This window comes from Ictalurus furcatus, chromosome 10 (genome assembly GCF_023375685.1).
Source record: "Ictalurus furcatus strain D&B chromosome 10, Billie_1.0, whole genome shotgun sequence".
Classification (NCBI taxonomy): Eukaryota; Metazoa; Chordata; class Actinopteri; order Siluriformes; family Ictaluridae; genus Ictalurus; species Ictalurus furcatus.
In genome coordinates, this window is record NC_071264.1 from 28,170,778 (window position 1) to 28,196,570 (window position 25,793).

Sequence of the window (25,793 nt, forward strand, 5' to 3'; positions counted from 1 at the left end):
AGATTAGCATTCGCTTGCTAGGTTAGCTTTCACTCCCTAGATTAGCATTCGCTTGCTAGGTTAACTTTCACTCCCTAGATTATTATTCGCTTGCCAGGTTAACTTTCACTCCCTAGATTAGCATTCGCTTGCTAGGTTAGCTTTCACTCCCTAGATTAGCATTCGCTTGCTAGGTTAACTTTCACTCCCTAGATTATTATTCGCTTGCTAGGTTAGCTTTCACTCCCTAGATTATTATTCGCTTGCTAGGTTAGCTTTCACTCCCTAGATTATTATTCGCTTGCTAGGTTAACTTTCACTCCCTAGATTATTATTCGCTTGCCAGGTTAACTTTCACTCCCTAGATTAGCATTCGCTTGCTAGGTTAGCTTTCACTCCCTAGATTAGCATTCGCTTGCTAGGTTAACTTTCACTCCCTAGATTATTATTCGCTTGCTAGGTTAGCTTTCACTCCCTAGATTATTATTCGCTTGCTAGGTTAACTTTCACTCCCTAGATTAGCATTTCCTTGCTAAGTTAGTTTTGTTTTACTGTGGATTAATTAAAGTGTTTAATTTAAAAGAGAAAAAAGTGTGTTTGAGGGATGAAAATCTTTCACTTGGTAGATCAGCTTTCAGTCACTGGGTTAGTTATCACTTGCTCGGTTAAATTTCACTGATTTAGTTTCTGCCCGCTATGTTCGTTTTCCCTCAGTAGGTTAGTTTTTGCTCGCTCGGTTAGCTTTCACTCAGTTTTCACTCACTAGGTTCATCTTTGCTTGATTGCTTTGTTTTCAGTCACTAGAGCTTTCAGGCTCTAGGTTAGCTTTCGCTTGCTACGTTAGCTTTCACTCATTAGTTGGTTTTGCTCGCTTGCTAGGTTAGATATCACTGATAATTTTATTTTTTTTGCCAGCTAGGTTTGCTTTCACTCACTATTGGACTTTCTGGAAATATCGCACCCATTATGAAAGCACTTGTAGAAATAACTCCAGGTAATATATATCCTGTCTGAATTGGCATTTTGGAGAAAAAATGATCTCTCCTATCCTGTGTGCAGAGAGGTTTTGCCTCATTCCATCAGTATAGAAACACTTCAGGGAGCGCTTTCTATCATCTCTCGCAGCACAAGTCTCACAAGTCGGTTGAGTTTAAAACGCAGAACAATAAAAATATAGACGACTTTTTTTAAAAAGATGTATAGTCGTGGTATAATATAATGATCTGTTGGCTGGCTGCCTGACTCTTCACATTACCCAGCTCACTAACTTGCTTTCGTATTATACGGGAGAAATGCCAGGCGATCATGCGTGCGGCATGCAGACAAACGAGAGTGCATGTAAATACTAGCTGCGAACGCAAGGCCGAGAGCTCATTAGTTTTTTTTCCAGATGATTTTCATGTTAATGCTTAAGGAATGGAGATTATCTACGGAGCATCAAGAGCTGTTCTAAACCGTTTGATACCGCTAAACGAGCACAAATCCGTGCAGTGAGCTGAAATGCGCATCTTGTAAACCCCACGTTTGAACATTTAGCTGACAATTGATCAAAGAACCGATCCATTAAAGTAGGACTAGATTGGCATTTCTGTGCGCTCTTGAAGACTGAAGCTATTATGGCTTTTAATGTATTTATTATAAACGCAGCTATCTTATTATGGTTATGAGTCAGGAGTCATTTTGATTTATTCATACCACAGATTCTTTACTAAATAAATCTTATGGGCTTAGCTTCACCAAGATGTCCTCAGTCACTTGTCTATGGAAGTATTTTGCGGACAATTTTCAAAAGCAATTGCAAGCTGTCTTTGCAGTTGCGTTTCCTAATTGGGGACGCATAAATTGTGACATCATTCAAATGAAAACGCAAATAAAGTATTACCGTTTTCATTTACATAAACGTAAGGTGTCTGCCAAATTTCAAATGGAAACGCGAAGTCCATTGGGGCAGTGGTGGCTTGGCGGTGAAGGCTCTGGGTTAATGATCGGAAGGTTCAGGCCCCAGCACTGCCAAGCTGGCACTGTTGGGCCCTTGAGCAAGGCCCTTAACCCTCTCTGCTCCAGGGGGCGCTGTATCATGGCTGACCCTGCGCTCTGACCCTAACTTCCTGACATGCTGGGGTATGCGAAGAAAAGAATTTCACTGTGCATATGTATATGTGATCAATAAAGACTCATTATTATTATTATTATTATTATTATTATTATTATTATTATTAGCATTTGCAATTGCATTTCCCGTGTCTTACGAGTTATGATCCTGTCCTATCAAAATAGCAATAGCAATTACCCCGTTTGCTATTTCACTTCCTCGGGGTCGTGTACGGCGTCTGCTAAAATTCAAACGTGATATCAAATCCCTTTGCGTTTGCATTTCCAAAGCCTTGCACAGAAACCTGCCAGTCAGTGTTGGGGGTTGGAGTGTACTATGGGGCGTGTCTTGTATTTGGAAGTGACGTCAGTCACAGTCGACCACATTTTAGAGCGCCTCTGACCTTACGTTTAAAAAAATATTTTATTAATCTAGAAAATTCCAAAGAATTTTATATTTGTAAGTGACCTGAGAAGTTCTTAAAATTGAAACATTAACTAAACATCGGTTAATTGGAAAATCGGTTAGTATTAGTACTCGATAAAGGCCTAGAATACTTTTATTGTAAATCAAGCAACCCCTAGTTTTGGAACCCCTGATATAATGGTATGAAATATGCTAGCTGGATATAGAAATGTTCAATAAGACTATGAGCTGTAAAGGAAGTGTGTGTGTGTGTGTGGCAGGATGGCCAGTAATTAGATTTAGCCTCATAAGACGAACCATTTTTATCATGCGAGTTATGCTGCTGTCCACAGTTATCTCTCGTTAGCCTTAATCTCACGAAGTTAATAGCCCCAGGCCGAACGAGGTGACGCAGCTAAATCGATTCCAATCCATTACTATCCTCGCTTTGTTCCAACTAAACTGGTTTTATAATTTGTCCAAGGCTTGACTTTTTTATTTATTTATTTATTTATTTTGTCGTCGTCGTAACCCCCGCCTTCTCAGTGTTGGCCGGTCTATAATCATTCAGTCCAGCTCATAAGTAATTGAACCATGGCGGGATTTGTGTTCGGGTTTTGGCTCTGTGCTGCAGCGATTTGAAATGGTGGAACGTTAAAGTGAGGCGCTCAGCTTTTATTTTGAGCTTCTTCCTCTCGGTTTCGCTCAATATGGCGGAGTAATTTCGCCTCGAATTAAAGCTGACAGCTTGCATTTTAATTACCAAGTTGCCTTTTCACTTCCTGTCCAATGTGTTCTGGTACAAAGCCAGAGAAACGTATACACCGTACCACTGTCCAATAATACACACGTTACTGCATTAACGTTTATAAGCAAATTTTTTGTGTGCGTGTGTAACTAGCCCAGTTTTATTGACTAGAGCAGTTAATAATAGTACAAAGGAATTAAAATAAGCAATACTTATTCTTTTGTTACGCTGTCGCTGAGCAAAGCTTGACATCAGTTATTCATATCCATTTTATTTCTTACTGTATTAATTTAACCAGATATTTGAATCTTTTGTACCTTGATAACCTTTTCGTTAGTTGAAAGCTACATGATTCATAGCCGTTTCTCGGCACAAAACTATTTAGAGTGTTTTATCTGGTGCAGTCATTAAACCAGATGATTTGTGGTTGGCCATGGTGTGACATTTTTCTGGCGGTGATGGGGGAATTTTCAGTGAGTCATTTCATGTGATTCAGTTCACCAGTAAAAATCTACTCGTCCGGCTATCGGGTAACCCGTTGTCGAAGGTTGTGGTATTATGAACCGTAATAAAGAAAAGACGTAGGGAATAAACACAAGACTCGTTATGCAAGTCGGCTGTCAACGTTAACCTAGGACGGTTGACTCAAAGAGCCGACTCGGGGCGGAATCGTTCACGAATGGTAGTAGAGTTTCGGTCACCAGCTAACCGAGAAGAAGGCTTTAGCCTACTTAACGCAGTGACCATGTCCGTGAGGGTTGGATGGAAATGAAACCACCTTCGTGAGCTAACAATTTGTACAGTTTCGTATTGGCCGTCACGTACGTGTGATGCGCCACCTGCGGTACCGGTATTAAAATTTCATGCTTGATTTAAAGGAAGAATCTTGCTCTACGTCATATTGTTTGTTTGTAGAAGCCAGCTAAATGTCCTCTCTGCATGAAGTATGCTGTGGTCTCTAGTAGAGCTGCAACAAAAAGGCCTCCAAGGCAGGGAAGCATTTTAAGAAGACTGTAACCTGCAAACTTTACAAAGTGGAGCTTGTGTAGCACGTAAGCACGACAGTGATGCACGAGCACAAACTTATGTTTATACCCAAAAGGAACGCGAGTGAGATCTCTAATGTCAGATTAAAACAGTGCAATTAAAGTAAACATAACTAAAACGATACGCCTAAAGGCAGCGAGTAACAGAAACCGTAAGGTGTGGTGAAAGAGAGATTTTATTATTAATTTCGAACTGTAGTTTAATTTTTTGCACTAATTTTCCACAAAGCGCACAAGTTTTTGTCCCGTTTTTATAATGTCAAGTTTTAGTATGGAGTTTGTGTAACAGTTTATGGATTTATTTATTTATTTATTTATTTATTTATTTATTTATTAAGCTGATTAATCGTTTATGAAGATAATCGTTAGTTGCAGCACTAGTCTCTAGCTAGCATGCTAGTCTGTTGTTGTAGTCCTCCAACTTCACGCACTCGTCCATGCTCCGTAGTCAGTATTCTTTGAGATGAACTGAACCTCTCCTGGGAATGAATCACTTTTCACACACCGTGTCGCCTCCATTGTGACCGCCGCTCAGGGGTCCGTCTCTTATTTCTTTCATTTTCATTTCTGTCTCTATTCGAGTCGTCGTTTCCCAGCCTCTGCCCTGCACGTTGATGTTGTGCCCAGTCTGATACGATTTGAAGTCTTCATTGCCCAGAAATCATCGTCAGTATCATTGAATGAATCGGTGTCTTTTTTAAAATTTTTTTAATATATAAAGCAGGGTGATGAATCATGGAGTTTCAACTAAATATTCAGTTTGATGGAATGGAGTGAAATTGCTCGTTTTTTGGTGTCATTTCCTTCGAGACTCTTCCACTAAGCTTGTGTCTTGCTGCATTTTTAAACGCATCTTTTTGAAAAAAAAAAAAAAAATAGGTTCTTGTCATTCATTTTATTTCTCCAGTTCTCACTATTAACTTGTCCTTTTTGCTTAACATGCTCTCCTTTCCGTCTCTACATCCCACTTTACTTTTTCCTGTTTCTCTCCTACTTTTTTTTCTTTTTTTTGTCTTTTCTCTCACCTCGTTTCCTCTTTCAGTCTCTCACTTCTCCTCCGTTCTTCCTCCTTTCCATCATCCCCTATCTCAAACCCTTTCTGTCTCGCTCCCTTTATGTTTTTTTTTTTTTCTTTCTTTTCTTCCCTTCACTTCCGCCCTTTCTTTGGGCCCTGTTTTTGACGTGCCGCTTGAGCACGATGGAAATGTTTCATCGTTTTCAGTAAAACTGGGGCAGTGGGGTGTCTGAGCAGTAGAGGTTGGAAAAATCCCATCACGCCCCTGTGGGAATGGCATGTAGCGGTATGTGTTAGCTCGCCTTGATCATCGCCTTGTGAGATCCACAGCTCTCACAGAAGAGCTCAACATGAGGAATTAGTCACGGAGCTGGTGTGTAGATCGACACTGCTTTACCAACGTAGCAGAACGTTCACAAACCCCTAATGGAAATAAATATAAAGTAAATATTTTCAGTATTTTGTAAACGCATGGATATTGGATATTAAAGATGTAATCGGCTTTCTTGTGCAACCTTTCAGATTTAGGAATTGAAATGTGATGCATAGTGAATGTTTCATATTGGACGTGTTTATGACCAACCTCTCACCAAGGCCAGGATTTTTAATAATTCTATCTCGCTCTCATCCAGCGTCTCGTTCAGATTAGCTAACGCATGCTGGAAAACTCATCATAGACTAATTTGCATATTCATTAATCATCATGGTTATTTGCATATTACTATGTGTTGTATGAAGAAGAGAGATTTTCTGAAGACACTTGGAATAGAGAATATCGATTTATCAGAAGAGAAAAATCGTTCATTTTGACTTGTGTCTTATAGAAATTGAGTCAATTTAAGGTTCCATGACCAAAGAGGACTTTTTTTTGTATTTTCAAACTTGTCATTTCTCTCAAAAGCTCAGACAAAAAGACGCAGTGAGGAGTTGTGAAATGGACACGAAGGAAATGGGTGATATAACACTCTTATTACTGGAAATATCTCCAAGAAGAGAGTTTACAATAAAGAACAAAGATGTGTGCGACGTGGGATAAACGGTAGGGATCAGTCATCGGCGGCCGGGCTTTGGGGACGCCGGTCATCGGCGGCCGGGCTTTTGGGGACGCCGGTCATCGGCGGCCGGGCTTTTGGGGACGCCGGTCATCGGCGGCCGGGCTTTTGGGGACGCCGGTCATCGGCGGCCGGGCTTTTGGGGACGCCGGTCATCGGCGGCCGGGCTTTTGGGAACAATGACCGTGTTTTCCCTAGGTTTTCAGAGGGCTTGGGTGCAGCCTGGGTCCAGGGGCATGCTAGTGGTTGGTGGGTTTGAAATAATTTGAAGGAAATGAAGTTATTTTGTTGTTTTTTTTTTTGTTTTTTTACCATAATCCTTAACATGTTTGTGAGGAAAAGCTGTCAACACTTGTAGTCAAAAGTCTATTAATTTCCCCAAATAATGTTTTGAGATTTAATGAAAATATGTGGACCCATTAAAATGTATCACCTTTTAAGCGATTCAACCTTTTCTGAAGCAGTCAGACCCTGTTTTACATAATAATCCTAGCCTTTATATATATATATATATATATATATATATATATATATATATATATATATATATATATATATATATATATATATATATATATATATATATATATATATATAGTATATAAAATAACTTAATTCAGTACATGAATACCTAATGTCAGTTAGCTAGGTCAGCGATCTCTTTAGTTGTATTGTAACATTAGTTATATCTTTTGCTATGCTATCTCTATCGCATCCACAAGAATGACTCCCTAACAAATAAAAGTTTATACTTAATTTATTCCCTGTTGAGGTTTACCTTATCGATGCTTTGCAGCTCGCTTGTCCGAGTCGATGGTTGTAACTACCATCCCGAGGCGACTGTACAGAGAACTTTCCCATCAGCCGTTCGACTAGCTTGACGATGAGTATTCAACAAACACCGATCACGCACACGTGTCCAAACACACACTGATCGCTCATTCCTGTTGCCAGGTTACCGTTCTGTTTGAGATCAAGCCACCTCTCCGTTTTATTTTTTGTTGTTGTTTTGTTTTTTTTTAATCTGTGCATTGAACTCTCGCCGTTGTTCTTACATTCATTCTGACACGAATGCCTTTTTTTTTTTAACTTAAATTCAGCTTGAGGCGCTCCACAAAAAACACTTGGGCACTGCGCTTAAGCCTTTCTGTGGAAGGGAAAACCCTGCAATGGTCATCAGTGATCGATCACTAGGAGCTCATTCAGGGTTTACACACTGGTGATGACCTATTCTCTCAACTCTATTAAACCTTGTTGGACATTCCAGGAAGAGACCAAGTGGACACTTCACAAGGTTCCCATAATTCTCGCATTCCCAAATGTTTGCGTGTGCGTGTTTTTGTACGTGGTGAGTTTGTTGGTCGTTCTCCGACATCTTCCTGAGCATGGCTGGATACACTTTTCAGTACAGCACACTTATCCTGAAACAAATACTCCTTTTAAAACTGGTACATTTCATAGGTACGCTATTTTGCAGGCATCGTTTATCGTTTCTAGCGTCTACCTTTTTACCGTTTTAGTACATCATGCTATAAAATCTGCCAATATCCATTATAGAGTCCACTCTTCTGGCAGTACCAGCCAGAGTCCATCCAGATGCTGATGCTGCAGACCCGTCTATGTTTTATACTTTTGGGGGAGCCGAGCTGCGCTCGAGGTTGTTTCGGGTTTATGATGGAATATAATTCTTGTTGGATAAACATAATTGTTGGAGGAAGTGGCTTTTTGAGATTCTTATCAGGACATAAACTTGGGATCCGTTTCCGTCAACACGATGATGCAATCACAAGCGCGTTGTATAACACGATGGCTGAAAGGAACCTAAGGAACTTTTTAATACACCTGTTTTTATATATTTCGTTTAAAAAAATAAGGATTTATTCGCTATGGCTTCATCGACTCGATCATTTACAGTCTTCCTTTATGATGACTGAGAAAGGAATGTTGTGTAAGTGAGGCATAAAACTCTTGGGGGGGGGGGGGGGGGGTGTTTATAGATAATCAACAAGGGGGGGTGCCTATATTTTCCTATAACAGGAAGTGTTTTATTCCTACGTGTAATCCATATCAGTTAAATTGTACAGTTTGAACTGTAAATGCCTTCCTATTCACTAGATCTGCTCGCTACGTAGGGCGTAACATAATAGTCACGTACGTAGAATATACGTAGTGCACTACATGTCACGCAATTCATAACGCGTTGTTTTTTAAAGACGTCTCAGCTTAAAGTATTGGCACCCTCGTTCCCAAATACACCACATAGCCAGATTACAAGTCACCAAAGCAAATTTGCCAGCAATCACAGTTCTTCTTCATTAACCAATGACACCGCTTCCTCTTTAACCATTTATCGTTTAAAAATAGTAGCGATGCAGTTCTTGCAGTCTCATGTGTAAGTCATTCATGTGCTCTTCTTCTATTGTTTGGCACAAGATCAAGCTTTGCAGCAGTCTGCATCTTGGTCTAACCAGCTTCTCGTGATTTATTTATTTATTTTTCCCGTGGAGGCAAAGGTGTGGTTAAAGGTGTGTCAAGCAAACTGCTTTTTCTATTCTGGTCTAAAAGACAGTTGAAGTGCTTCGTCGAGCCTGTAGAAGCAGTTAATCTATGCAGAATTGTACGATTGATTGCGTTCGTTTTAATCAGCGTGCTGAGTCAAGGGACAATAACATTTTTGCGTCTCCCGTCCCACAAACCCCGGTTGACCCCACCCCCCCTCCCCGTCATAACTCGTGCGACGGTTAATCATTCTTTCATTTTGTTGAACGGGTTTTCCCTGTAATAAGAACTAGACAGTCAAGTCCTCAGAGTCTTTTATAAATATGATTCATTGCTCCGGAGAGTGATTCAGCTGCATCCTTCTCTTCCCGTTTCCCTGGTAACAGCTCGCGCCCCCCCCCCCCCCCAAAATACCCCAACCCCCGCCCAGCGTCCTCATCATGAGACTTTGCCATGGCAAGACAAGCGCCAAGCACCGAATCAGTCCCCGGATCTCGGTCGTGTCTTTGTGGGATTATTTTGGGGATCAGCGGTTGCGTTGTCGGTGCTTTGAGCCTATCGGAGGGAGGAGGGAATGGAAACAGAGGCTGGCGGAGCTGTCATTGGGACTGTGGGAGTGTGGAGGCTGGTCTAGCAGAGCCATCTGCTGCAGTGCTACTGCAGCCAACCCTCCTCCACCCTTCTCTCTCTCTCTCTCTCATATATTCTCGTACCCTCTTTTACTCCGTCTCTTTTTTTTTTTTCCTGTCCTTGTCCTTCTCAGCCTTTTCAGCAGTCTGAGCAATCATTATTTAACATTTGCCATTATGTCTGGCGTTCTTTCACTTTTCCCGAACTCTCCTTTGGATTCCGTTAAGGCTTGCGTTTCTGTTTACTGAAGTGCTTTTAAGCACAAGTCCAGATGGTGTGGTCAGACTGTATGATGTCCAAAAGCCAAGCACAAGAAATACAGGTTTATTATTTCCTAATATCTCCATTAAGGTTATATCGACGCATAACCTGTATCCGGATTTAAACCAGAAGTGAGGGTTTTTAAACCTGAAATATAAATAACAGCCTAAATCAAAGCGTCAGAACACCTGACCAGGCAGTTACTAAGGTTTCTCTAAAAGCATCACGTGGTCATGTTGAACGTGAGTCATATCTGGGCTTCACATCCGATCGCTTATTCTCTGCCCCGTCACCTCCAGAAAAGTCCTCCTACTTTTCACAGGAGTGCTGCGAGATGGGAAGCGGATCCGTTCGCTCAACCAGAGAATCGATCGTCTCGGATTAGTTCACGAATATTGTCCGGGGTACGCGCTATTGCCACTTAAAAAAAAACCAAAAAAAAAAACCCACGACACCACTCGAAAACCTTCGAGTGAGTTTTTCAGGTCTCTATAGGGCCACGTTGTTCCATTGCGTCAGGTGGAAACGTCATCCTCAGATAATTGCTCCTTTAGGGAGGCTGCACTTCAGCTGCGACACGTTCGCCGATGTGACTTTCATCGCCGCTAATTGGTCTGTGGTAACTGAAGCGACAGACCTAGGATGTGTATACAGATGTTCGAAATAACCTATGAGGTGGTTGGTGGGCCTCCTGATTATTGCTAACTTTTTTTTTTTTTAGATCAACCTCCTGGAGCGACTGCGGTGCCAGGAATCAGGAGAATAGTACCGAGTACCAAAGCATTTTTTCAGTGATTGAATGCTTTTAAGGACTTTTATTTCAACCAGGTTGGATTCGCCGTGTTGTTTACTTCTTGACGTTGTTGAAACCCACTTGTTTTTTTTTTTTTATCTTTCCGTCTGTTTGCAGGTTCAGTAGCAGGATGCGGCAGTGAACCCTCTCGTCTGCTCGTGATGGTGAGGATATTTGGGGGCCCGCCCTGTGTGGGCCAGACCAGCTGCTACAACAACAACTCCAAAGATTACTGCTACTCGGCTCGGATCCGCAGCACTGTGCTGCAGGGCCTGCCTTTCGGAGGAGTGCCCACCGTGCTCGCTCTCGACTTCATGTGCTTCCTGGTGAGCATATCGGGGGAAAATAATCAATGATAATGGGTGGCGAGGTGGCCCGACATGAAGCAGAGTTACTGTTAATTATTTTACAATAACAACACATCGAAAGTTTTATTTATTTATTTTTATAACCACTCTTGTGTGACAGCAGTGTACCAATGATTATTTATTATTTTATTTATTTATTTATTTTAAAAATCCATTTACAGTTGCATTTCATGTTGTGGAATGTCTGTGAAACTGTTTAGTTCCTGTTGTCGCTAGATATTGTACTATAACGCAAGTGATTCACTGATGTGTTTACTTATTATATAAACACTTGTTTTAATTATTTAATTCAACTTTAATTAAAATTAGAAAAGGGTTTTTTTTTAGGAATCTGTGTGTTCAACAAATTCAGTAGCGCTTTAACGAATTTAACGTTTTCAACCAGTTCAACTGCGCTTTATTAGATGCCTTTCTGGGTAATTTTTTGCGTGAATGGTTCTTGACTACATGGACGAGTTCTGCTTTTGTGGGATTTCCTTTCTTTCTTTTTCTCACTTCTTAAAGGTGGATAAAGGAGTTTGGTGTTCAGTGAGATTTCCATTTGAATAATCCATGATGGTTCACCCTAGTAGTTCCTGCTCCTCAAAGGAGCACCAGATCTGGAGCAGTACCCTATAAGCTTCCTGGAAATACAGAAAAGATCTTAGAAAAAATGCTTCTGCAAAGACTTTGAAGTCGTTCTAATAAAGAAAAAAAAACCCCAGAATATTTTAAGCGTTCCCAGAAAGGAACAAGTGGGGGAAAAAACCATTGATTTTCTATATGGCATAGAATATAAATAAAAGCAATAAATAGATTAAAATCAGTCCGGAGCCGTAGTCCCTGTAGCAGAAACCCCCAGTATCAGATACTCAGATTCTCAGATATCCAGTGTTATTTGAGCATGTCTAACAAGATAAAAAAAACAAAACAAAACAATGCTGCTAAATGCAAGAGCAATGCATTAACCCAAATGTGGCCTTGCTCACCCAATCAGCCTTTTAAAGAGGTCCAAAAGGTTGTTCTCACTATAATGAAAGGAGAGCTGTGTAACCTAATAACGTTCTCAGGTGTGAGCTGCTCCGTAACGTTGACCTATATTCCTGCTGACGAGCACGACTTGGACTCGGACCCGGGTGTCGGTGTAGATTTCCAGCCGAGGACCAAAAGTGACCTAGTCAGCATAGTTACACTGCTGTGTGTGATGATACTATAGCGCCGTGTGACTCGTTTAATGTTTATCATTATCTCCCTGATTGATCGTTTCCTTTTCTACTTATTTATTTATTTATTTTTCTGTCTTTATCGGCCCGGTGCTTTATTTTCAAGGCCCTGACGATTATTTTGTCTCCACTCGTGTTTCAGGTACTTCTCTTTGTCTTCTCCATCTTGCGGAAGCTGGCGTGGGATTATGGCAGGCTGGCCCTCGTGACCGACGCTGACAGGTACGGATGTGTCCCCTTCCTTTTCCTGTAGGAAGACGGAAGATGATGTTGGGTTGCTAACCAAAACCTCCTTTTCTGCCCTTTGTGAAGGGTTTTTGCAGCTTCTGTCACATCGTGCCTTATTGCTTCATTATCATCTCCATCGCCTTTTACTTTGTAGGTTGGTATAAAATGGCAAGAACTTTTTTTTTTTTTTTTTTTAATTTTATTTATTTATACTCTTGAATTTGAACCTATGCGTTCACTTGATTTGCATGCGCTCACGTAAACGAAACTAAGCAGAGCTTATATTCTTCATTTACACACACGAGGAACCAGTAACATTTTGTTTAAATTGATCATCCCAGACAGATTAATCCTAATCACTATCACTAAGCGTTTAGTTATGTTTATTTATACCACGGCGCTGTAGAATTCTCGATTCTGATTGGTCGGGAGATTTGAATTTTCTATAACGGCAACTCGGACAGTGGTCCTGGCTACACATCGAAGGATTACGTTAACGCGCTTGTTTCGAATGTAATGGCAGACTGGATCGTGAAATTTTCTGTATTGAACTTTTACAGGAAGAGTCGCCATTGTCTTCATGCGATAAAAAAAAAACAGAGAGAGGCTGGTAAGGGAAAGATTTGTTTATAGCTGCTAGAACGTGAATAACTCGTTTCATGGACGTTCTGAAACATTTAAATGTAATCGTAAATGGATAAAAAGTATGCCGTGTACTCCATTGTAATTAGAACGTTGTAATCGAGGTCACGTCGCTGCAGTATATGAGCACATCCTGAAGTGCTTGATTTCTGTTATTTGAAAATAACGCGGGGTCACTTTGGGGTGGAAACGGTACTGCTGTACTGATTCTTTTCCTAAAACAGCATGCCCCCAGCTGGTCTGTTCTGAATTGGTGTCATGGTTCCCTCAAACACGTCTGAGGAAGGAAATCTCACGTCTCCGTCCGTGTCAAGTTTTCCAATTTGTTGTTCTTTACAGCGCGGTGTTGCAGCCGTCCGTATCCTTAGCACTGAAGCTCAGGAGACCGGTAAAACAGGTCGTGTGTGTGTGGGTGTGTGTGTGTGTGTGTGTAACAAACATTGTCTTGTGACAGTGAATTCGCGTGCATGGAATGAGGAAGGCGAGAACATTAATACCTTTTTTATTACTCTTGAAAAGCGCTCAGCTTTCAGAGAGACTCAATTGTAAGGCATTAAAGATGGAAGGGGTTTTGGCTGTTCCTGTTTGCACCAGACGGTCGCTATAGTAACATTTGTGTCCATGCACGTCATCTTAGCCAAGCTGGATTAACATCACTCCAGAATTTGCATGAATGACCTGAACGGTTCTAGCTAAATTATGCAGGTAAAAAAATCTCGATAGCGATCGTCCATCTGAAGGGTAGTGGTGGATTTGGCGTCTTCGTCAATCCAGCTGTCCTAGCAGCATGCTTTCGGGAGGTCGGAGGAAACCGGAGAACCCCGAGGAAACCCGTGTGGACGTGTGTAGAACGAACAAAATTCCACACGGACGATAATCCGAACTCCAGATCGAACCAAGGATTGGAACCCTACGTGCTACACCACCGTGCTGCCCATATCTGGCGGAATAACTCCTTTTAATATAATTGGTCTAATTGGTAAACCGAAGACCGGTACTACAGGCGCTTAGGCGCTCCGTATCTGTTAAAGGAAGCTAATCCACGGCGAAGAAACGTCCACGCGCCGCGAACCACTATAGAAATCGTCCTTCTGCGTCCTTTCTGTTTATTTAATTATTTCTTTTCCGACGTGGGTTTAGCTTTTATTTCGAAAAACCCTACAAGAATGAACTTTTATTCACCGCCTTTTCTTTCATGTTCGCTACAAAGGCGCCGAACGTTTTCCTCTGCGTGAAACGTAACACTCGAGCCTCGAGCTTGAATATGGAAGCGCTCCTCACAGGGGTCTCGTAATCGGCATGAAGCTATTACACGTACACACAGGAACACGCTCGTTGAAAGGCAGATAGGCAACGTTGTTTCGGGAATTAGGTCGAGTGTTTCAAGTCTGTAAATCATGCGGTGTCTTTCTGAATAAAGCACGTTCAACAGAAGAGCTGCGCTTGCTGTTCGGCAAACTTTTTTTTTTTCATTTTGGCCTAGTCTGTCCGTTTTGGGGTGGGGGAGGGGGAAGGGGGAGGGTACCTTGTTCCAGTATTTTATTTCAACTATGGTAGAGATGTAACTGAATACATGTACGTTATTCAGATGGAACAGATCACGTATTCTATCAGAAACGAATACAGAGATCGATATGATAACCTTTCTGACTACTTTTTTTTGTAAGTATGCGGACGCCTGACCACGACCGCGATACGTAGACCTTCCGCAAACTGTTGCCACGAAGAATCGTCTAGGATGTCAGCAAAGTTAAGGCACTAAATCTGGAAAGGAGTGCACATACTGTATGGCGGTGACCGTCAAGTGTCCACAAACTTTCGGCCATGTCGTGTACGAGCTGCTATTTCTGAAGCGTGTTCGTAGAGTCCGTTGCGTTTGAAGGCCAAGCTCTGTTCGGGTTTAAATCTGAATACGGGTGTCGTGGATGTGTCTGTGAAGCGGGATTAAACAAATCACGTAAAACTACAATGCACGTGAAATCTAGGGAGCGTTTCATCTGACGAGGCTGCATGGATCTACAGTCCGGGCTGGAAAGAATTCGGCCCCGGCTTTACTTCTCACTTCAGACCGTTCTTTTTATTAACAGCAAATAAGATGACCGCGATGGCAAAAAATTTTACTCATTAAAAAAAAATATATATTTCATATATATATTAATTTTATGTATTTTTAATTTTACGTATTAGCCCTGCTAACACGTTTTGTACCAGCCGGTTGTTCGTTAGCCTGGGAGAGAACTGGTTTGGGCGTCGAAAATAACCTCGCAGACATGTTGTGCCTCCTTCTCCTGACTCATTTCTTTGTGCCTTTTCACCGCCAAGCCTTGAGATTTCATTTTTCCTTCCCCTTTACACAGTCATCTCGATCCTGTGGGCAGGGATAACGGAGCTACGGAAGCTCCAGTGCACGGCTTTCTTGACACCGGTTTGGCAGGAGGAGGGAAGAGAATTAAGCCGCCATTACAAATGCCATCTGTTCTATGAAGCAATCTGCTCCAGCGAGCGGTGCGCATATTTTTTGCACTCCCAGGATTTCTGTTACTGCGCAGGGTGACTGATTCGATAACCCACGCATTCTCTTTCTCTCTCTCTGTGTGTTTGTTTGTTTCAGTTGGTTCTCTGTATATCATTAGGGCAGTGGTAGACGAGTGGTCTACTGATCAGCGCTGCCGTGCTGCCACTGTCGGGCCCTTGAGCAAGGCCCTTAACCCTCAACTGCTCATTTGTATAACTCTAAGGCGCTCTGGATAAGGGCGTCTGCCAAGTGCTGTAAATGTTTTGCACGTTGGCAAATGCTTTGGTCTTATTGTTTATCGATACACCCAAAAATAAGCCGAGCCAAACATACACCCAGTTACGTAACGTAGCACATACCTGTAATCCGATCTTCCTCCTTTTTTTTTTTTTTTTTTTTTTTTTCCTCTTTTCTTTTCTTTTTTTGTATAGGCTATTATCGGCTTGGAAGACTTGACCTTGTTTAACCTTTAAGTGTTTATTGATTTGGGTTCTTGTATTTCTGTGTTTTGAAAACAGTGCTATGTTTCACTTGAGATTTAATCATTCTCGTGTGGGCTGTTTTTCTCGTAAGGCTATTTTTGTATCTTTTTATCTGATTTTTGTTAGATTTTATTGTATCCGTGTTTGCGTTTTGAATTTATTTTAGTTAAAAAATGCCAGATTTCTCAGTACCCACAATGTGAAGAATGAACTTTAGGAGGAGAATGTTCTCGGACACTAAAGCGTGCTAAATGGTACTAGGGGAGTTTATTTTATTTTTAAAAAGAAGGAGTAAAAGTCAATATGTGGGTTGTTTTTTTTTTTTTTTTTTTAAATTAAAAAGGGAAAAAAATATCAAACTTTTACTCCTTTTTTTAAAAAATTAAAATAATCTTGTTTTGTACTAACTTTTTCCTGACTTGGCTCTGAGGGTGTACAAATTTTTACACATTACTCTTTACATTCACTGATCATATCGACTTGGCTAGCTAGCTAGCTAGCTAAAGTTACTACAGCAGTTCATTGCTAGCTAGCCGACTAGCTAGCCCCGCCCCCTGAACAAATTGGTAGCCTTTTAAAGCTACACGGCCCAAATATTTACCGCGTTTCTTGTTGAATTTTCACTTTTAGATTTTCTTTTTAGCGTACTAATATAAATAAAAGGACGGATTATGAGTCCATCATTATCACATTGAATTATGGGTCTTTTTAGTTCATTCATTATCTGAAGTTCAGCAACTGTTGTCTACAGTATCCAAGTCCCTTTTTTATTTTTTTATTTTTTTTCTTCTTGTTTTTCCAACATTCCCTAGTACATCTGGCCCATGTGATGTCCCCTTGATATTTGTGTCATACTTTAATATCTTCCTGAAAAGGAAATGAGGGAAAGACTTGTGCTATACTTTTCACCACAGTGTGCATTTCCCTTCCTTTTTTTGGGGGGTAATGCACGCTCCATCCCTCCCATTTCCCGGTGCTCTGGTTTGTGCAGTGCAGGACCTTGAATGCCCCAAACTGGGCCATTTGGATATCGACTATCTGTGCTGTTGAGTGATGCTGCTGGAAATGAGTTTGTCCTGAACCGCAGGGCTTCAGGCTTTGGCTATTTTGAACTGGGATACAGGAACATTCTGTTTTCTCATAGCAGGTCCACGGCTTGGCCCGAAGCCTGGGGGTTTTATTGTGTTGCAATTGACAACACAATAAAGCTTGCTGCTTTATCTAGCCTGTGTTGGGGCACTAATTTATGTAAACTGATACGTTTCTTCTTGTGTCCAATGCAAAGTTATTATTCATTCGGGGTGGGCGAGTCAGAAGTCATAGGTCAGTTAGTTAGAAGTCAGAGTTGGAGTCGCCAGACAGGTGTCGGTCTTAATCGAGTCTAACGCGTTGTCGTTGGAGTCGAGTCATAATGAGTCAAAGCCTTTTGCAAAGCTTGCGACTCGATTGGAGCTACGAAGGTTATGAATCACGGCTCTACTCTAACCGCAAAGCAGTTCGAATCAAGTCGTAAGCTTTGCTGAGAGAGCTGATTTTATAACCTCTCGTAGTCCGAATGGATTCGCAAGTCTGAAGCTTTGCAGTTGTATCCGAGTCACAATTCATAACCTTTCGCAGTCCGATTTGATTTGGGAGTCGTTCACGTTTTGCGGAGAGCGTTGTATCGTGAATCGTAAGCTTCGCTATCAGAGTCGAGGTGCTTATCGCAAGCTTTGCGGAGAGAGTTGAATCATAAGTTTTGAAGTCAAGTCGCCGGTAGCTTAGCTTAGCTTAGCTTTGAAATAAGTTTTGAAGTCAAGTCGCCGGTAGCTTAGCTTAGCTTAGCTTTGAAATAAGTTTTGAAGTCAAGTCGCCGGTAGCTTAGCTTAGCTTTGAAATAAGTTTTGAAGTAAAGTCGCCGGTAGCATAGTTTAGCTTAGCTTTGAAATAAGTTTTGAAGTAAAGTCGCCGGTAGCGTAGCTTAGCTTAGCTTATCTTTGAAATAAGTTTTGAAGTAAAGTCGCCGGTAGCGTAGCTTAGCTTAGCTTAGCTTTGAGAAGTTTTGAAGTAAAGTCGCCGGTAGCGTAGCTTAGCTTAGCTTTGAAATAAGTTTTGAAGTCAAGTCGCCGGTAGCTTAGCTTAGCTTTGAAATAAGTTTTGAAGTAAAGTCGCCGGTAGAGTAGCTTAGCTTAGCTTAGCTTTGAAATAAGTTTTGAAGTAAAGTCGCCGGTAGCGTAGCTTAGCTTAGCTTTGAAATAAGTTTTGAAGTAAAGTCGCCGGTAGCGTAGCTTAGCTTAGCTTTGAAATAAGTTTTGAAGTCAAGTCGCGGGTAGCGTAGCTTAGCTTAGCTTAGCTTTGAAATAAGTTTTGAAGTCAAGTCGCCAGTAGGTTTGCGTTCAGACTTACGTCAGCAATATCCTACTCATGGTTTTAGTCGTGTCTGTAATAGACTCACAACGTGAAATATTGGGGGGGGTGGAGTATTTTCCTGAATTTCAGTGACCCCAAATATTTTTGGCGGTTAAAGCTAAAAATGAGTATGGTAATTAATACTACATTTCAGAACAGCACTTTAAGCTATAATACCATGGTGTATAACTCGCACGAATGCATCACTTTAAAAGTTTTCGTTCTCCCTCCTTTACCAGAGCCCTTTTCCTTTGGTGTGTGTCTGTTGCAGTCCATGTCGAACACACACTGTAATCTCTCCTCAGCTACTACGAACTGAACTGTTTAACACGCCCTAAGGTTCGCTAAACCGTGACGTGAAGGTCATTCTGTGTGAAATTTTAGCATGGACCTTTTGTGATCTCAGAACCGTGCTGTGCTGTGGACTATAGTATGGAACTTTTTTAATTGCGTTCTCATGATCTCTGGTTGCTATAATGAAACAGTCAAACCTGAATCATCCTAGACTGTAGTCGTGTATGCGTTCGACTCCAGAACTATCGGCACCCCGTAAGAATATGTCCAAATGGATTTGATTTTTGATTTCAAGTTTTCCACTCGGACACGTCCGTAATGGTATTTTTGCTGAAGAACATCAACAAAACTCCAAATGCAAACAGTGTTTGTTTCTCTGAGGTTTTAAATAGAAACCTTCCACACAAAACCTCTTCAGAGGTAAATCCGAGACCTGGCTCTGCATTTGCACGCCGAAGGAAAAACAGCAGGAGGTTAAGACTGAACTTTTTTTTTTTTTTGTAAGAGAATAATGACCTCAAATATCTAGATCAACACCGAAATAATTGGCTCCGGCTCTGGTCTGTAGTCTGAATTGGATAAGAATATATACAGTACCGTATACCATACTGTAGAAACATCTACCTTGTGCTTGGAAATGTGTTAACGCGATGCTTCCTCCTCAGATGCAGCTCGTTCTCAGAGAATTAAATAGAAACTGTGTGTGTGTGAATGTTTAGTTTTTTGGGGTTTTTTTTTTCTTCTTTTTCCTAATTACCTCTTTATGTATTTATTTATTTATTTTCTCTTCCCAAGACAGAAGAACAGATTCAACGGAACAGAAGAGCGGGAATAGTATGTCATTTTCATGTTCACACTCATGAGGGTTCTTTTTTTTATATATAAATAAATAAATGTGTTTTTCCTGGGCTGCTCCTCATCTGCTAACTGGTGCACTAACAACGCTTTTCTTCCTCCTGTAGGGTGTGTTGTGTGTTTGGGAGGGTTGCATTGATGTCTGCTGCACTTTCTGAGAGTTTTTGACCTTATGACCTTTCCTAACATGCTACTGATGCTTCGTTATTTAAGACTGTGTGTGTGTGTCTGGTTTTTATATATAAAAAAAATCTCTTGGGTTGGGGGAGGGGGAACCAGTTGTCCCCATAAAGATAGGAATATACAGTTGTTTTGACCTTGTGGGGACCAAAAAAAAAAAAGTACAAGAGCAACTTTACGTCTGTGTGTGTGCGTGCGTGTGTGTCCTAACATGCATCTCTCGTCCTACCTGTCTGACCTAAATGACTGCAGTACGAGAAAGGAAAAGTGTGACTATGAACCCGTTCGAAGGTAAAACCGTTACCTAAAGTTTTGGCACCCCCGTCGTGTTACTTGTATTCCCAACAGATTTATTTCCTGTCCCACTACGTTCATTGTTCTCCGTTTGTGGTTCCTCTCTCCCTGTGAATGCTTAGTGAAATTGGTAGGTGAGTAGACTAAAATTGGTAGATCTGACCTCTGGAAGACGAAACCTCGCCCACCCCAACAGAGACCTGTACATTGCCTTCCACTAATATTGGCACCCCCGGTAAATATGAGCAAAGAAGGCTGTGAAAAATTTGTCTTTATTGTTTTAACCTTTTGATCTTTTTGTTTAAAAAAAAAAAAATAAAAATTCACAAACATACTCTGATCTCATGGATATCAAACAATTTGCAAACACAACACGGGTTTATCAAAAAATAAATCTTTGTTAAATATAGTTGTGCAACAGTTATTGGCACCCTTTTAGTCAATACTTTGTGCTACCTGCTTTTGCCAAGATAACAGCTCTGAGTCTTCTCCTATAACGCCTGATGAGGTTGGAGAATACATGGCGAGGGATCTGAGACCGTTCCTCCATACAGAATCTCTCCAGATCCGACAAATTTCGAGGTCCACGCTGGTGGACTCTCCTCTTCAGTTCTATGGGGTTCAGGTCAGGGGACTGGGATGGCCATGGCAGGACCTTGATTTCGTGGTCAGTAAACCATTTTTGTGTTGATTTTGATGTATGTTTTGGATCATTGTCCTGCTGGAAGATCCAACCACGGCCCATTTGAAGCTTTCTGTCAGAGGCAGTCAGGTTTTCATTTCATATGTTGATATTTGATAGTCCATGATGCCATGTATCCTAACAAAATGTCCAGGTCCTCTGGCAGAAAAACAGCCCCAAAACATTAAAGATCCACCTCCATATTTAACCGTGGGCATGAGGTACTTTTCCATGTGGCTACCTCTCTGTGTACCAAAACCACCTCTGGTGTTTATTACCAAAAAGCTCTATTTTGGTTTCATCATAGAACCCGATCCCATTTGAAGTTCCAGTAGTGTCTGGCAAACTGAAGACGCTCGAGTTTGTTTTTGGATGAGAGTAGAGGCTTTTTTCTTGAAACCCTTCCAAACAACTTGTGGTGATGTAGGTGATTTCGGATTGTAGCTTTGGAGAATTTCTGACCCCAAGATGCCCCTAACTTCTGCATTTCTCCAGCTGTGATCCTTGGAGACTTTTTTTTTTATCCACTCGAACCGTCCTCTTCACAGTGCGTTGAGATGATATAGGCACACGTCCAATTCCAGGTCGATTCATAACATTTCCAGTCGACTGGAACTTCTTAATTATTGCCCTGATGGTGGAAATGGGCATTTTCAATGCTTGTGCTATTTTCTTATAGACACTTCCCATATTGTGAAGCTCAACAACCTTTTGCCGCACGTCACAGCTACATTCCTTGGTCTTACCCATTGTTATGAATGACTAAGGGAATTTGGCCTATGTGTTACCTCACATTTATACCCCTGTGAAACAGGAAGTCATGGTTGAACAATTTCCTGTTCCTAGTCACCCAGGTGTACTAAAACTTTTTAAATATCAATCACCTTCAAATATAATTTCTTCATATGAATTCATAGGGGTGCCAATAATTGTTGCACATCTATATTTAACTTTTTTTTTTTTTTTTTTTTTTGGATAAACCTGTTTGCAATTGTTTGATATCCATGAGTGCACAGTACCTTTGTGAATTTATTATTTTTTTTTCTAAATAAATAAAAGACCAACTTTTCACAGCCTTCTTTGCAAATATTTACCAAGAGTGCCAATATTAGTGAAGGACACTGTATAAGACCATCTATTGTCCTCTCTAGGATCAGCCAAATCAAATTAGGGCTTTAGGAGACATTCTTCATGAAGTGTGCCATCCTCGTGGCTCATTTAAGCATTCTGCTGGCCTGGACAAAAATTCCGGGTGACTGACTCATCCTCCTTCGGCAGCGGACGTCGGGTTTTAAATCAACACTATCGCTTCCTAAGATAATTAACTACACTCTCTGAAAGGGTTCTTGGGTTGTTCCTCTGGAGCAGGGGTGTCCAATCTTATCCGGAAAGGTACGGTGTGTGTGTGTGTGTGTGTGTGTGTGTGTGTGTGTGTGTGTGTGTGTGTGTAGGTTTTCATTCCAACCAAGCAGAAGCCATACCCGAGTCTGTTGAAAGCCAAGATCAACTGATTAAACCGGTGGAATCAGGTTTTACTTGGTTGGAATGAAAACCTGCACCCACACCGGCCCTTTAAGATTGGATAAGATTGGACACCCCTGCTCTGGAGGAACAGGATCTGTGTACAACATGTTTTCCTATCAGAAAGGGTTAACCTTATTAGTAGAATGCCTGTATTATCCAGTGAACCCTTAAAAAGCGAAATCTGTTCTAAAAATGTACCATTTTTAAATGTGCGGCTCTAGGCGTTAAGACAATAACGACCAATAATTTAGAGTTTGTACCATACGCTGATCCTGTGAATACAATACACTCTTGGCATTAAAAGCTTTCTTCAAGGGTTCTTTGTATAATTAAGAGATATTAATTAATTAATTGGCTTCCCAAAAAAAGGTTATACTTGGAATGCTGTCTCATAGAAGAACATGTTCTTGTTAAGGTTCTATATAAACTCTTTTAAGGGTTCACCTTACGCCCGAAGGACAAGCAAACAACTCTTAAGGTGTCTAAACTGTAAAAGACTGTACAACGAGTATAAACTTGCGTAGGGAGGTGTGTTTTTTTTTTATTTTTTTTTTTTTTTTATTAAATTTATTTATTTATTTATTTATTTATTTATTTTTACATATCTAAATCTAACCTGCCAGAATCTCTGATGGTCAGTGGAGTTCATCCACATTTGTTCACTAGCTAGCTTTAAAAAAATATATAAATTATATATAATATAATATATATAAATTTACAAAACCCTCCAACAAATCAGTATGCTTAGAAAGAAACTTCCAAATCCAGGCCTGGGTGACACCCTTGTGGGCGTGGCTACAATAAGGCTAGGAGGAATATAAACCCAAACGAGGATTCCATCGCTGACCCACCGACCGGTGTACGATACAACTGCTGCCACAAAATCGAGTATTTTTGGCTGCGACAATGTAAAAAACAAAGCAAAAAAAAACGAAATTCTGCATTTCCTGGTAATAAAATAAATATATTGACCACCTTGAAATTTGAATAAAGGGTTGTGTTTGTTTGTTTTGTTTGTTTGTTTGTTTTTAAGGTCAGGGAGCGGGCTTTTTGAATTGTTAAACGAATACATTTGTACTTCAGAGAGCCTAATGAGGCCGTCAGCCGGGCCTCCACAAACAGGGATGAAGTTTATAATACAAGCTGACCTGTGTGTGTGTGTGTGTGTGTGTGTGTGTGTGTACTAAACTTGCTGTAAACTGCATGAAATGGTGACTGGGGAGTCTGGTATGATATCCATATGGAGGATAGTTTGATGCTTCATTTAAAAAAAAAAATAATAATAATAATAATGTGGAGGGGGGGGGATCCCTTAACAGATCACACAGGCTTGCTTTAAGTCAATGTTGCTTAAAATGTAGACGTGTATCAGTTTGAGTCGCTTAGAAATACTTTCAACACATCTCCTATGAAGCGACTTGTTTATTGTGATTGCAACATGGATGACTTGGAGGGTCGGGGGCGGGGATAACAAAATAAATTAAAAAAATTTTAAAAGTTAAAAATTCCTGTTTTTATGGTGGTCTGGGAAAACCTAGAAGTTGCTGCAGCTGAATTAATCCATGAAGAGACACTATGCAAAATAGTTTTTCTTTCCTGCCTATAACCAAATGAACACCTAATATAACGCTTTAACGTTGACGCACTAAATGTTTCACTGGAGTGAGATTTTTGATGACAGAACAGGTTGTGTAAGGAGCCAGATAAACGGACGCCGTGGTAAAAAAAAAAAAAACGATGTCCAAACCCATGCTAGCTAAGTGTGCTTTCCTCACCCAGTGAACCTCAGGCTTTGACGAAATCCCGAACTTGAACGTTCTCCGGACTAATATATAGTAGAAACTGTTCGAGATTTCTCAGGCTGCCGCAAGTCGTTACACACTCCGGGTCTGAGGGAAAACCCGGCATACGTGCTTCTATTCCTCGAGAGCGTCAATAATTCGAATCCTTTCTTAATTCTTTCCTCACGTATAGAAGTTTGACCGACATTTGCGTGAGGTGGAGATTCAATCCAGCCTCCTCAGTCCCATGTCAGAGCTCCAGAATGACTTAATGACCAGACTGACCTGTGTATTTTCTTTAAAGCAAAAAAAAACGTGTATCTGCTTTGACCATCTCCTTTCCTTTACTCCTCTCTCTCTCTCTCTCTCTCTCTCTCTCTCTCTCTCTCTCTCTCCTCAGCGTGGCTTCGGCGTTGCATTCAGAAACTCCGGATCGTTACGAGCGCCTCACTTCCGTCTCCAGTTCCGTGGATTTCGAACAGCGAGACAACGTAAGGCGCCCGTCACTCATGTTCCCCACCTGTTCTTCCTGTTGCCCCGCCCACTAACTGTCTGTCTCTACTGCTGGTTTGCGAGGGCGAGGCAAGACCGTGGGATTTGGCTTTAGGTCTCTTCTCAATACTGTTAAATAATGCATGGTTGGAAAGAGGAGGCTTGGCTTCAGACTCTGCGCGCGTGATGTTCGATAAAAAGCGAAGTAAAAGCCTAATAAGAAACGATTCCTGGTTCTCTTGAGAAAATCACAATAGACCCATTTGAATTAACGCCAGCGAGTTTGAACTTGGAAGGTTAAATCTCTCCAAGATGGCCGTGCAGCGAGACCTGACGGGTTATTTTAGAAGCCGTACGAACGTTATGTAAAATAAATTCTCGATATCGGGAGCACGGTCGCCTCACACCTCCCGGGTTAGGGGTTCGAATCCCGTCTCCGCCCTGTGTGCGTGGAGGTCGCATGTTCTCCACGTGCTTCGGGGGTTTCCTCCAGGTACTCTGGTGGCGTCTTTTCAGTCTTAAGGGGGGGAAAAAACTGGACAGTTGAAGATCGATAAAAAGACAAAGTGGCGTTCAAGTCTTCAGCTGTCCAGTATCAGCGTCCGCCGTAGCCTCAGATTCCTGGTCTTGGCGGACAGGAGCGTAACCCGATGTGGTCTTCTGCTGTTGTAACTCATAAGCCTCAAGGTTCATCGTGTTGAGATGCTCTTTTGTTTGTTTGTTTGTTTGTTTGTTTCCCCCCACCCCTTACTGTGATTTTGTAAAGAGTGCTTATTTGAGATACTGTAGTCTTTCTGGCCGTTCTCTCCTGACGTCTGTCGTCAAGAAGGAGCACAACTGCTTTTCACCGGATGTCTTTCACACCAATCCGTGTAAAGTCCGTACAGGATTTCGTTTATGCTTTTTTATTTTTATTTATTTATTTTTTTACGCTACTTGAATTGGCAAAATCGCGATTGCATGAAAATAGTTTTGCGCGGTCGTTCGCAGCGATGTTTGTTTGTTTGTTTGTTTGTTTGTTTGTTTGGTAAATGAGACAGCTATGAGACATAGCTGTACTCGTGTTCGACGCACGTCAATGGAAGAGGACTTTGACTGAACGCGCGTTGCGATGAAGTCACATGACGCGTCTCGGCCCGGACCTGCAGGAAAATCTGTGGGGATTTTTTTTTTTTTTTTTTAAATTGCGAGCTCCTCAGAATATTGCGGAGTTTGCTTGATTTTGCGTTCGCTTCTGCGCAGATTCTGTTCATTCTCACATGTTTCGAGTGTATCTGAAACTCCAGGCCTGTATTTGCGTCATTTTATGCATTGCGCTGCTGCGACGTGATTGGTTGATTTTTTTG

General features: G+C 41.3%; 1 protein-coding gene across 2 annotated transcripts in view; it reads left to right on the forward strand.

Moving 5' to 3' along the window:
- LOC128613381 (CSC1-like protein 2) overlaps positions 1–25,793 on the forward strand; it is a 61,234-nt gene that overhangs the window by 9,547 nt on the left and 25,894 nt on the right. For both annotated transcript variants that reach the window (XM_053634089.1, XM_053634088.1), the window contains exons 2-5: positions 10,638–10,846; positions 12,233–12,312; positions 19,435–19,473; positions 24,356–24,446. In XM_053634089.1, the coding sequence (XP_053490064.1) occupies positions 10,682–10,846; positions 12,233–12,312; positions 19,435–19,473; positions 24,356–24,446 (375 nt within the window). In that variant the 5' untranslated portion in view covers positions 10,638–10,681. The remainder of the gene's footprint in view (positions 1–10,637; positions 10,847–12,232; positions 12,313–19,434; positions 19,474–24,355; positions 24,447–25,793) is intronic.